Raw genomic sequence first — 14,679 nt, 5'->3', positions numbered from 1 at the left:
CTTGCTCTACCACCTCGCTCTAGCTACTGTCGACCCCCAACAGCAAAATGTCAATACTTCAAATAATAACACTTCTTCTGTCTATGTTGGTCTGTTGTTGATATGACAACACCTGACCGTGCAGTACAAACTGGGTTAAGATGGGCAGGTGTGGGTCGGATACTGGTCAAAATCACTGGGTCATATATCGGACAGATACAAATGTAAAATCTGATGCAATCCAAAAATCCTTTAAATCGCATGCTTCACTATGCACAGACTGTAAAAATGTAAAAAATGAGTCATATTTGGGGGCGTTAATTCCTTCTTTTTTGGGAGAACAATATTTGTGACACAGTTTTTAGAATTATAATCTCTGAAATGACTCAGCACACGTGTGTTGTTAACAGCTTCATGGTTCATAAATGACCTAAAATGACTTTATTGGACTAATATCAAGTTTGTGATATTGGTGTTGTACACACAAGAAGTGGTTTCGTCCGATCCCTAATGAGCAAAACAAACAGGACTAAGGACAGAGGATGAGACTATGCTGGGCTCAGGGACGGGTTTAAATATGAAATCTACAAACGCTTGTAAGGCTTGAGTCGGATTTAGTGAGTTGTAGCTTTGTCTTGTTTGGGATCAGAGATAAAAATGCAGTTCTTGTGCAAGAGTGCTTATGCAATTAATTTCCCAGCGGTTCTATTGTATTTGCGGAGCACTGAGAATGTGTACTTGACGAGGACATAGGTAGGCCGAGTGCCACCAGGTTCCTCGTGAATAATTCATCGCCTTTCCTGTTGTTTGAAGATCCGTGCTCTTAATCAACCACACAAACCACAACAATGGCTGAGTGGGGGGCACAATTACAAAATCACTAAACATGTGCTTGATGTGTCCATTGCTTAACAGGTCAGAGTTCAAGCATTCTCTAAACAATGGAGCGGGCCTGATTGTGGGGCGCCATCTCATCCACACTGCTTCAGCCTTGTGCCCATCTTAACATAACGACTGCAGCGAGCAGCGCTTTGCCATGATAGTGCTGGAGAAGAGGGGGAATTATTTATGCCGCTGCTTCTCATTTTCTCTCCCTCATCCCATTTCTTGTCTGCTTGTGGTTAAATAATGCAAAGCTTGTGGCCTGAGTGCTTTTGTTTGTTTATGTAAGTCAGGTTTCAGGGACTAACATGTGAACTGTGTTAAGATTTAAAGATTTCATTATTCTTTCTGTTGCGGGACGTGAACACAGCCTTGAAACACCTAAACTCGCTGGTGCATAACGTACAAAATCACCTAAGCTTACAAATCACTCTCCTTAATCGCACAAATCAAAAACTCTGCTGCAGCCTTTGCATGGTTGTGTGCACGTGCGTAACGTGCACGTGCCTGGACCTCAGACAGGGACACTGTCAGTGTTTCCCACATTTCTAACCCTGACTAGCTCATGAATTTTCCTCCACTCGTCGAAACAAAAGCAGACTCGGGTCAAGTCAGAGACCTCTAATGCTGTCAATTTCTCCTGGAAAGAAGTTCAGTTCTCCCCCCTCTTCGTCTTCTTCATGCTCGAGGTTTAGTGTGAGCAGCACTGAGCCACGTTGAGTCTGCGGGAGAATCTGCTCTGCTGGATGAAGGCATCAAAATTGAAATAACTAGTTACCTTGATGGGGATGGTGCTCTGCAGCATGTCTGTGTATGTGAGCGTGTACAAGTTTATGTTAATATAAAGCTTGGCGAAAGGTCAGGCAGGAAGACTGTCTGTCTGTGCAAGGTTGTCTGTCTCTATAAGGTTATATATCCCTATTACAACGTCTCCATCTGACATGGTTCAAGTTTTTCTAACTCCTCAGTAATCTGTGTCCATACAGAAACATCTCGAGAACATTCAGGAACACTAAGTATGCATGTGACAAGTGCAGGAAGTTACTTTAATTGAGCAATGACAACGTGAACATGAAACTGAAAGTAAGTGTGAATGGAAGTTTGCATTCACAGCTGGAAAAGAAGAAAAAACAAAAACAATCAGGAATAGCCAGCAGCCCCAGAGTTCACTCACTCACTCACTCACTCATCCATGTTCTACTACTTCATCCTCCACATGAGGGTCACGAGAGGAGGGAGAGTTTTCCACCTAAAATGGAGACAGTAGCTTTGTTCTACTCTTCTCTGTTTGCGTGCTTTGCTGGAAAAAAAACCTTTTTACATTCAATGACCTGCAAAATACAGGAGACTTCAATAACACAAACTCACTTAAGAGGCCAAATGCCACTCTCTAGAGTCGCTGTCACTTTAGTTCAAGAATGATGTGCACTTATGGGAGTCAAAAGAAAGAAGCAAAGACAAGGGGACGGAAAAGAAAAAAGCAGACTGTGGTTATTGTTGAATAAATTACTATAGTTACGGCAGCAGGTTAAATTTAGCAGCAGAATAACTGGTTGTTTGTCAAATCAGCGAACAAATCCCCCACCTTAGGTCGTCTTAACATCTGATCAGAGGCCATTTGTGAGTCATCCTACTTTCTTATCACCACCAACAGTGGCTAAGCTGCAGGGCAGAGGTGTTTTTAAGGACAATGGGGAAATCCCGGGCAAAAGAGACTGAGGAGGTGTCCGACATCAACCCACAACAGCTCTTTAAAAATCGGCTAAAGAGAGAACGACATGTACAAAAACACACAGAGAATAAAAATGAAATAAATAACTGCAGTTTCATTGTATGTGCCCATCTTCCACTACATCATTGTTTTCAGTGCATATAATATTTGTCGTACACTGACTCACTACAGCTGAGCAGCCTGGCTGCTTTATTCTCCAGAGCTGCCATGAGTCATTCGACCAGTCTGTGACCAGTCTGCGTGTCCTCCAGTGACCTCTGAGGTCAGTGTCTGAGGGCTAATAAACTGAGCAACCCCGACCTGGCAGGAAGAGTGCACACTTCTTGCAGTTAATAAAACATGCCCACACCTGTGGTGGTTGCTGGTCTCTGAACTACGGGAAGCTAATTTCAGACCCAGTTATTTAAACATAAATTCTGCCCTCTCTCGCTCTGTGTGTGCAATTTTTATACTTTGACTTTTGTGTTTCATTTTTGTTTCTAGCGTTGTGAAAAGCATTCACGAAACAAACCGTAAAAGTGAAAGAAATAACCAACAAAATGCAATAATTTTGTAAAATTGAAACAAGGAAATGATATAATATTGTTTTCATTTACAGTGTTTACTACAGTGTGTACAAATGGAAATGGGCTCAATCACAGAGCAAATGCTATGTGTTTCTGGGCTTCACTCAGACAGAGGCGGCTCTGGTGTCGTTGTATAATATATACAGTATATATATATATATATATATATATATATATATATATATATATATATATATATATATATATATATATATATATATATATATATATATATATATATATATATATATACACATATATATATATATATACACATATATAATATAACAACAATGACGATAAAAAAGTGATTTCCGCCTTTGCTCCAATAGATGTAACTACAAAAGAATATATTTGGCTATTTATTTTATGACATTTTTAGAGGATGCAGAGCTTCCCATTCTGTCATAGAGCAATCGCCTGTGACACACACACACACACACACACACACACACAGATTGCAAAAATCCCTTTTGCTTCATCAGAACTGGAACAAATCAAGAGTGAGCTGCATGTGTATGGTCATCTCAAGGTAAACGCTCCAAACCAATGCAAAGACCAGAGAACCCACAGCTGCTCATCTTTTCCCGGGGTTTAAAACACAGCAAGGTGCTTTACTCCACCTGCCACCAGCAAATACGTAGTTTGTTTTCATTTAGCACGGACAGGGAGAGGAGCTGCGCTCAGCAGGTGCTTGGTCAGAGATGTAGTGCTGCTTGCAGTGAGAGGAGCAGCTATGCTAATGGTGACAGGATTTGGTGATGAGTGAAGCGTCTTATCAGGCCGTGCGCTGTGTAGGAGCTTTTGGCAGTCTTACCTGCCACCACAGGTACTTATTTATACATTACACCTTTAAAAAAAAACCTCTGCCTTCCTGCTGGGCTGTCACTGGCTGCATTTGCACACGGATCCTATTCAAGATGGATCGTTTTCTCTCGGGAAGCTGCAAACAGTGTTAGCCACTTATATAAAAAAATATATAAATACACACTTGGAACACTCTCACTCTCTGTATCTCGCTCGCTGCCATCACACCTCTCCCCTCTTTGCCTGCAAGTCTCGCATTTCATTATCATCCTGTTGGCTGAGACATTCGTATCACTTTACCTGAGCTCTTCAGTGTTGATTTCTGCAGCTGTGAATTGAAATCAACGTTATTTTACACTGCGTCGCAGCCGTGTTTTAAAGCAGACGACAGTAGCTGTCGTTGTCCGTGTGCAGTTTTATTATCGTGGCATGTGTGAGCCTCTCTGCACAGACATAATGGCTGGAACCATGTTACATAGTTGGATATATTTACTACCAGCTCTCACTAGTGAGCATAGACCAGCTGGAGGCCAGGCACCGGGTCATTTCCTGGACCACAGTGGCGTCTCTTATTGGAAACCACTTCAATCTTCTTTCAGACTGCGACTACAGCAAATAACCAGCACCATATGTGAAAATTGACTGTGTCTCAGGTTTTGTTTTTTTTTTAAGCATGTTTCAAGCCAAATTAATTTTTTGACAACATGGGCAGTAAATCTTGAGGTGCATGTTTTCTGTTAGCTCAGGCTGGCTCCTGACTGGCTCCAGGGAGCAGCAGATGTAGCTTTTTCTTTTTGCAGCTCTTGTCAGGAGCTCCTGACCTCCACGGCTACTGTCTGTCCACGATCAGCACATTCAGCACGCTCACAAACACATGTAGACCAAACCAAAACACATTTGTCAGGCCAAGTATCCTCAGCAGATGCAGCATCTGTAACATGTGACTACTTCTCAACAACATTTACAGCAGCGTGACGTTTAAGTGTTAACATTATGAGTTATGTCCACGAGGCCACGTGCAGATGGACATTGTACTTGACTGATATTACTTTCTGCTTAGTTCTACTTAGCACGCTGTAATGTGGACCAGTCGGGGTGGGAATCAGAGGGTACCTCACAATACGATACATGATACATGCTCCACGATACCAATAATATCACATAGATAGTCCACATATTGCACGACAATCATAGAGCGATATCTGTCTAACTGAAGAAAACAAGTGCAGGATTTCTATGATTATTCACAACATAGAGAACAAAGTTGCATAAAGTCTACGTATTGAACGTGGATGGAGCATCTTTGAACCGAGCTTTCTCCGCCATTATCCCGCTGTAACCGCCGCTGCAAGCAGACATGAAGTACCCACGCACTGCTAACCTTAGAGCGCCTTCATTTGTTAAGTAAAATATCAATGATTGTATTGGACGAGGAGGGACAACGATATATCACCAAATCAATGTTTTGACCCACCCCTATTGAACAGTATTCAACCAACAGCGCAAGATGGCGGACTTGTTTTGAGCAATAATCTTGTATAATAATAATAATAATGTAATAATCTTGTTTTACAGTACATGCTGTCAAACTGTCATATATACACAGTCATATATACACAGAATATATTCAAATTCTCCCAATAAACACAATGGACTTAAAAAAACTAATGTGTGGTCAACCAAACAAAGTCTTACTACATGTATGATGTAGCATACCATTAGCTTTATAGTAATTATGGCTGATAACGCAGGGATTTCAGAGTCAGAAATGTGCTTGTGTGGTACAACCAATAAAAAACACATATCTCAAAGCTCATGTGTGTGTGTGTGTTGTACCTGGCTCCGATGTAGAGCGTTCGATTGACTTGCAGGATCCTCTGGATGTGCAGAGGCTCTTGTCTCAGCCACGTTCGGTGGGGTCGGCCCAGGAACACCGGGTATCTTCTCACCACTGTCGGAGAACGAGACACAGAGACACGCAGTGACTGATCCTAAACTGACATCCATCTTTGGGAAACGGAACCAAAGCAAAGGTGGTTTTGTGTTTCGTCTGTTTTGACAGTTTGTCAGCGGTAACGGGCTGATGTGGAGACGGAGCTTGAGGCCTGGAGAGGAGCAGCACATCTGAGACGCAGAGCGCAGCGCAAGCAAATAAGCTCCTGAAAACACGGCACTGTTACGTTCACACGTGTAGCTGACTTTACATGTGGTGATGTGTTCATCAGCAATCAGACACAGAAATAAGATAGAGATTACAAATGCACATCCATATTATCTCACAGGTGTGACACAGTGGAAATAACAGTTACATATCAATTAGATGAGTCACTGCTTGAAAACCAGTGAGTCTATTTTGTTTTTGAACTTGACTGAGGTGAATGAGACATTATTTTTATCTTTTATCCTCACATCCTCTCTCTGTGTCCTCACCATCCTCCATTCTGTCCATTTCCTCGTCCCAGTCACCTCTGTGTTCTGTCTGCTTCATTTCTATCATGTAATCACTTTCTATAGCACCGCTCTTTCCCAGGATCCACTGTGATTCATTCTTTTCCACCTTAACTGAAAAGTCCACCTCCACACTTTGCCTCTGTTTGTCTCACACTGTGTGTCCACATGAGCATGATGTCTTTAATACACCATATTTCTGTCAGTGGGAGTGTTTTTACTTGGTATTCACTCTGTCCGATCAGCATTAGCATGAGTCCAGCCCCTATTCATTTACGAGAGCATCATATAACACCACTTTTCTCATGTCCCTTGAGTTTCCGACACACCGGGTGGCACATTGAGATGCTCGAGTGTCCGTCCACACTTTAATGTCCCTGTACAAAGCAGTGAGTGACAAGGAAAATATGATGTATTACTGGTCATGATATTAATAATATGAACGTCTAAGTCCACTAAGCCTAACGTAGATATTTATTCTAACTCTAAATCCACCAGCGAGTGCCTCTCTTTCCTTGTGCATCTGCTCTGGGTGAGAACAGGTTGTCATTTCCTGTGCAAAAGTGCGGCACATATTCATTTTCCTTCCTCTGTTGCGTGTGGCAAACCCTACATTTTTACATCTTGGGAAAGTGCTCGTCAACAACTGTGACATTGCTGAGCTCCATGAGGTTGTTGTTGTTGTTGTTTTTTTCTTCACTTATACCTGCTTTGAACTGCACCTGCTGACTCGCTCCAGTGTATCGCTCGGTACAGCCTGACAACTTCACTTCTTCACTCCACTCCTTTCCACCGTGAGCCGTATTGATATGAGGAGAGGGGTCTGGACTCATCCGGTAAACCATCAATCAATTGTATTGAGCTGCAATCAATCAAGGGCTGGCCCGAACTGGAGACTGCCGAGCTGATATGGAGACTCAAAGTCTGGGTGTGTATAGAGCTCTGTCTCTTGAGGGTCTCAGTGTGTGTGTGTGTGTGTGTGTGTGTGTGTGTAGCTATATGTGTTCACGTGTGTGGGCAAAGTCATAGATGACTTCACTGAGCTCTCATTCCTGAGCATGACCCCACACCTTCTGGCCTCGACACCCTTTGTGTGCGACCGTGTCTGACCTCAACAGACCCGCACCATGACCTAAAGCCTCCTCCGTGGCCCCTCCTCCTCACTCTGCCCCCGACATATTAGGGCACACATACGAGCGGGCAGATAGAAGGTGAGAAACTCTGCGCGGTCAATACCTTCAGTGGGGATGAAGTTGACGGGGCCGAGTTCCTCTGGGAACGCTGAGCTGGCCGTTCGGAGGAGCCAGCACAGCAAGAAGAGGGAGGGAGCGGCCATGGTTGCCATGGTAACAGAACTGTAGTCTGCAGAGATAAAAAGACAGAAAAATAGAAAGTGGTTGTTAAGGCAGAGGAGTGAGACGTACAGCATGTAAACGTACACTCACAAGAACGCTCAGTTACGTGTGTTTGTTATGGAAAATATTATTATATAATATATCCAGCATGGTAACAAGTCATTGTATTTCCATGTCGACCTGAACGAGGAAGAGAGGACTTGAGTGACTTTGAATTGGCCTTTGTTGTTGACACCAGACAGGAACCGCTGATCTACTGGGGTTTTGGCACACAAACAGAGAATGGTCCAGTGAGCGGCCACACCGGGTGACACTCCAGCCACTTTATTAGGTGCACTTGTAAAGCGGTCAGTAATTGTACATAGACAGAGAGACATTCACTCACTTAATCACATATAAAGTGGCTGTTTTTTTTTGTTTTGTTTTTTATCAATCTATCCATCTTTACATTCCCACAGCATTTCTGTCTCTTCTCCCTGATGCGAGCCAAGATAAAGAGCTGCTTAGAGTTTAGTTTAGAGAGATGAAGTCATTTGCTGAGCGAGACGTGTCCAGTCACAATACCACATCAAACATCACCTATGACACACACAGAGTGTCACAAGAAGGGTTGACGACAGGACAGAGGCCACGTACATGAATAGAGAATCTGTGTGCGCCTGAAAGGCCCCATAGACGTTCAGACATTAAGCATTACGCATGAAAGAGAATGACAGAGGGAGCAAAGTGGTGGTTTACTTAAATTAAATGCTTGCCGTCGACGCAAATCACTTCACTGACGGCAGTGTTAAACGGTCGGTATTTTTCATCGCGCGGCTTTGAGGCACACGTAGGTCTCGGATGTGGAAATACAAATCATACCCAAATTAAGTTACTACTCTACGCTATCCATCTAGAAAATGACTCCCCCGGCTTTTCGTCTCATAGGAAACAAGCTGGTGACTTCAGCCACAAACCTCAGACGACATGAAAGCAGGTCACTACCTGCATAGCATGTGTGGTCAAAATCCATGTCGATCCAACCTGGTCTTCTATTCACGCTGTTATTATATTATATTATATTATATTATATTAAAGGTCTCATTTCATGAGTAAAATGTTTCCCTTGTCCATCCTGTTTTCCTGGAACTGTCCCACACACACTGTAACTTCCTCTTAACTCGACTTTAATCTTGTTCATGTCTTAACGTCGGACGCAACAGTGAATCATTTGCATTGAAAATCCCCATCACCACAAACACAAAACCTGTCTTTCATCCGGGCACAACTGCAACATCAATTTGAATACTCAAGGTTGGATGTCTGTATGCAAAACACCGAAGCATTTCACTGTGGTCACGCAAGCACAGGGCAGAAAACACTGCAACAACAAACACCTCGCTTAATGTACGGTTTGTTCTTTCTGGATATAAAGCGGCAGTCTGTGACATTTGATTCAGGTTTTATTGCCAGAAATGAAATAAATTACCAATAACTGTATTTATAATATATCATTTATAATGTAATATAAAATAAAAATAGTTTGGTTTCTGTAGCCTTTTATATGTACTTTAGCCAAGGGCTTTGCTTTATGAAACTCTGTTTCTTGCTGTTATCTCATTAGTAGATGTCACTAATTATCACACACTGGACCTTTAAACCTGCGACTACATAGACAATTAAGAGTGAGCTACAAGCTAATATTGGTTACATCTCATCCCAGTGTTGGCACGTCTGCATGACAGCTGGTTTTGGTAGGTAAATAAAACCGTTTGGCTCTCACTATTAAATAACTAAAGCATACTAATAGCAGCTACGCTATAGCTAGCACTGTTAGCTGCTAAGTTATGCATGTAGCCCAGAAGCATCCCTGTTTCTGGTTTAAACACCAAGCAGGCGGCAGGTCGATCCACACTGTCGAAAAAGGACGAAATCAACATATTTGTGACCGTCATGTTTAGGTCTAGTGATTTGAGCCAATAACACACAACTGACACAACTGACAGAGTTATTTGACCTGGAGAAGGACAGCACACCTTTCACACTGACAGCAAAAGCCACATATGAGAGTCTTACGTCATCTTCAGTTCATCTTTACTACAAAACTGCAATTTAGATTCAAACAAAGCAGCGATAACAATCAAGCCCTTCACAACAACCTTCCTCGATAGCGATAGCCTTTATCGTCTTGCTATGGTCTTCTCTGAGTATCAACAGTACAACCACACGTACAGGAATGAATACATGGATGGTTTTTAAGGCGTAAACATATAGGCTAGTATAACAGCAGCACCAGTAAATCAGAGTAACTAATGCTGCGTTCACACCAAACGCAAATTTTGCCACGAGATCACGGCGGTCGGATCAAGCCACTGGCTTCATTGGCTGATGGCATCTTTGAGTTTGTCGCTGACCATTTGCCTTGCTCGCCACCTTTTTGTTTTTGCCCCAGTACATGTAGCAACTTGTGCCCCAGAGCTCCGGGTGCCCACACACTGAATTCTTTCCATTTTGAGCAGAGGCTCAGATGACGTCGCCCGGACAATCTCAATCAGTGTGACTGTACACTCCAATGGCAACAACTTTCTATTCATTCAATAGCTATAAGCTATGATATTGTATCAGAAAAACAAAAGATGTAAAAATGGAATAAAACCGACCAATGGAGAAGGCTGATACAGTACACAGGGAGCTGCCTTTCCTCATGCATTCATTCTCTCTTTCTCACATATGCTCTCTCTCCTCCGCAGGATACAAACAGCCATTGTGCAGCCCATCTCCTTAATGGAGTCCCTGACATAACCTTATCGGTATGCTTAATCTTTATGGGACATTTCTCAAATTCCGTGCTCCGACATCAGAATAAAAGTGGGAGGCATGCTAATTACTCAACACCCACAAGCAAAATTACAGGAGGTGAAGGGGAAAGAGTCACACAGAGAGAAGAAAGGAGGTCACGGGGTAGCGCGATGTGGCAGCGAGATGGAGTGAGAGATAAGTGGGAAACAGTGAAAAGAGAGGCGAGATGAGGAGTCAGGAAGTCGGTATATCCAATCAGAGATTCTATTGTTTCTGCTATTAATAATGTATGAATAAATGTCAGGCGGTATGCATTCGATTAGTATAATTAGATACCCAGGGCTATACAATTTCATGGGACAGCAGAATAAGTAGATACACTAGAGTCAGTGTGAGTGTGTATAGTATAAACACTGACCTTGTCAGGACCAGTCGTCCTCATGGAGACCAGAACTAATCCTAATGAGGCAGAATCTCATTTCTGAGGAACTGGTTAAGATTTGAATTGTGCTTAGGCTGTTCATATGAATGGAGGTCAATGTCCTAAAGAGAATAACTGGTCAAACCTCCCTCTCTCTCTCTCTCTCTCTGTCTGTGTGTGTGTGTGTGTAATCTTGACAAATGGCTTCAGTCGAATCCATTCAAAATCCTTTATGTGTGGCACAAGCGGTAAATACTTTTATCATCATACACTGAGACATACTGAAAGTCAACATTTAACATTGTTGCCATGTGTTGTTGATGCTAATCTTTGTATTGAACCCTGCGGCGCTTCAGTGCTCCAGTTATGAAACTAAAAGGTTGAGTTGATGCCATATTGAGGTTGGCACACATCGTGTGGGCTTCATGTACTTAACCAAAAACTTAAAAAAAATAAACATACTGTCAGAGGCAAATTATTGTGTCAGCTTTTCCCCCCACAGGGACTATTGTTTTCAGTGTTGTGACAAACACTTTCAGGGACTGAGCTTGATTTCAGGCACTGTCCCAACAACCTTACTTGGGTGCCAAGTTAATACAGATGGCAAGTGACAACAGAGGAGGGAAAAAAAATTAAACCGGTATCTGGTCACATTTCAGCTACAAATCCTCCACCCGCTGCAACTATCCTGTGTTAACTCTGTAGGCAACATGTAACCTTTTATATACCGCTTTATCCTCCACATGAGGGTCACGGGGCTGCTGGTGCCGATTCCAGCTGACGTAAGGCGAAATATAGGGTACACATGTACCGGACAGGTCACCAGTCCGTCGCATGGTTAACGTATAGAGACGAAGAAAACCTCTGCATGTTTTTGGACATGTGGGAGGAAAATGGAGAATCACTCAGGGAGAACACGCAAACACAAAGCCGACATTAATACAACGTTTCCATTTTAAAACAGCAACTTTCCAGATGAAAATGTGTTTTTTAGCTCTGTCCCAGAAATAATCTGCATCCATACTTAAATGCTGAGCATGCACATTCTGGTGTAAACAGGAAGACGATTCTCTCCTCTGCAGCTTTAGTTTGTTTAGTTTCACACAGTATTAGGAAGAAGAAACTACAACCAAGATTATGAGATTGATTATTATCAATTATGAGACCAACAATGAGGTGAAATTGAGACTTAAAGTTGATCACAGCTGATAGTTTAGTACGAGTGACTTGGAATTGAATGTCGCTTCCAAAGGTGTCTGTTTTTAGGAGTCAGCAGTGTTATGAAAACTCTCTGTTTTTTGGGCTCTAAATTAGAGTGTGAAGTAGTTTGTGGAAAACAAAAATGGAGTAGTGCGAATGCGGCCTTAGACATGTACAATTCCTCTCGGCTCTGTTTCCAGACTTGGGGATATTTAGCTTTTGAATGAAGACTTTAATAGTCACCTAAGAGAGGACACACACACACACACACACACACACACACCTATTGGCTGATTTAATAAGCAGCAGCACATACTCTGCCCTTTGGTGGAAAGGTTGCTAATCCAGAATTGGTAACAGGGTGCTTCTTTGGTGGGAGGGGCTTACTTGCAATCCTACCTACTACTGCTTTAATGAATTAGGACTCCTGAACTCACAAGGATTTATACACTTGTTCTTTTCCAGTGCAGCTCCAGATCTATTTAGTTATGGGCATCGTTTAGCGAGGTAATTTCCTAAACAAAGTCATTAAGAGATTATTTAGCTGCCGTAAGAGCTGGAGGGAGTTGGGCGTAGAAGGTGCTATTTCTCCCTGGACATCATTAATACAGTAGAATGATAACGGCAAAGGGCGGCTTAGACAACTTAGCGAACAAATCACCGGCAAATCAATGACGTCTTGTGTCTTTTGCGAGGCCCTCATGATGTCTGATTCTGTTCTGATAGAGCAGAGGCTTAGAAGAGAAGAATGCCTTAATGGCAAAGAGGAGATGTGAAGAATCTCGGTGATGTGGAATTAGACGCTGGTTCTACAGACACAGACACAGTGGCCCTGTGCTGCAGGATACTGTTTGGATATACTTTGCATGCAAATAAAGCACCTGATCATCAAATGAAAGCACTAATATGCTCTGAAATGCTTTTGTCACTTATCATGGTTGCCATGGCTCTCACTCTCTCATCCCTACCTCTTTCCCTTTCATCATCACTTTACACCTTGGCATCGGTCTTGCTCTCGCTCAGCTCTGGCCTTGTTGATATACTCGTTCTCTGTGTGATTCTGAGAAAACCAAGATTATGCATGTCCTAGATCTGTTTTAAATGGTAATGAAATAGAGCAGCATTAATGGGGACGCGGTAGCAGTTGTCGACAAAAAAACGAGTATTATTCAGGTTTTCTGTATTTGGGACAATAGTATATTATCATAGGGAGGAGCTGATATGAAAGTCACTATCAGTCCAATACTGGTCAAACTCACTGACATCAATTTGACTTTGATTTGAGTTCTTTGAGTTCAATGTTTATCTTGAGATAAACATTGTCAAAATGTAACCATATTGTATAGATATTTTTCCTGCTGTTCATCACTTCTTTCTATCCATTTTTACTCTGCTTTACTATAATTTGCACATAACGCATATATAACTAGAACTATAGTCTATAATCTATTGGGTGGTGTGGCTATTTAACATACAGTATTTCAGGTTAATTGTCTTGGATTCCTGGCTCACAAAGATTTCTGTTTAGGTTCATTCTCATTTCTCTCACTAGCCTCATTACTGACTGCCACAGCTGCGGAACAGCTTTCCACTGTTTGTTCTTTACAGCAACAATGCAAGTGGCAGCAATCGTGGCAGTTGAACAAGCTCCAGTAGCAGTCGTGGATGACGTGTTGCTACCATTTATTTCACTTCACTGCTCAGTAAAAAGGCACAACACAGAAAAGGAGCCAGCAACAGCCTGATGGGTTTGAAGCTACAGCTCAAAACTAAAAGAATTTAGCTTTAATCTTAGAACATTTTGCAGACGAGTTAATACCCATGAAGATGACCTTTGGGTTTCTCCACTTTTATTGAACCGCATCGCCTAGATGACCTTGAGATTTTGGTGTCAGTACAAGATATAAAGTAAGCAGTAGGGGACTGTTTTCTTTAAGTGGACTTAAAAGAAGCCCCATAGATTTCCCAGAGTGGCTTAATTGTCATGTTCATTAGATTGAGAGGCTGCTTTATGGGGTGTGTAAAATCAAAGACAGGCGATAGCTTGATGTTGCCGGGCTCTCCTTCAAACAGGAACCACATAGGATGCTTTACATTGCAAAGAAGTGAAGAGAGAGAAGGGTGATTTAAGGCAGAGATGGAAATGAGAAGTTATGAAAAGAAAAGAAAAACCTGAGGTGGGAGAATGTGGAGAGGACGAGACAGGATAGAGACGACAAAAATAATGCACTACAGGGAGTGATGAAGAGAAACAGAGGTTAAAGAAAGACAAGTGAAGCATTCAGTCAGAGAGGGGGAGTCACAGTGGATATCCAGAGAGTGAAGCCAAAGAATGTACAGAATGAGAGAGACTAAAAAACAGCCAGTGGAGAAGAAGAAAAGCAGAGAGCCAATGAGACCTTTGCATTGCCAGATTTATTGTCACACAGGGCCAAGAGCAGAGTCGTAGGAAGGAGCTTCTGGGTCACGTCTTGCCTGGTTTGTAACTTGCATAGAGGAGTATTATTTTTC

General features: G+C 42.4%; 1 protein-coding gene across 1 annotated transcript in view; it reads right to left on the bottom strand.

Moving 5' to 3' along the window:
- sema6bb (sema domain, transmembrane domain (TM), and cytoplasmic domain, (semaphorin) 6Bb) overlaps positions 1-14,679 on the bottom strand; it is a 168,712-nt gene that overhangs the window by 83,986 nt on the left and 70,047 nt on the right. The window contains exons 2-3 of the mRNA XM_044043999.1: positions 7,651-7,776; positions 5,803-5,917 (exon numbers count right to left, since the gene is read on the bottom strand). Coding sequence (XP_043899934.1) covers positions 5,803-5,917; positions 7,651-7,759 — 224 coding nt within the window. The 5' untranslated portion in view covers positions 7,760-7,776. The remainder of the gene's footprint in view (positions 1-5,802; positions 5,918-7,650; positions 7,777-14,679) is intronic.

This window comes from Solea senegalensis, linkage group LG14 (assembly GCF_019176455.1).
Source record: "Solea senegalensis isolate Sse05_10M linkage group LG14, IFAPA_SoseM_1, whole genome shotgun sequence".
Lineage (NCBI taxonomy): Eukaryota > Metazoa > Chordata > Actinopteri > Pleuronectiformes > Soleidae > Solea > Solea senegalensis.
This window is presented reverse-complemented; position numbering and strand designations above follow the sequence as displayed.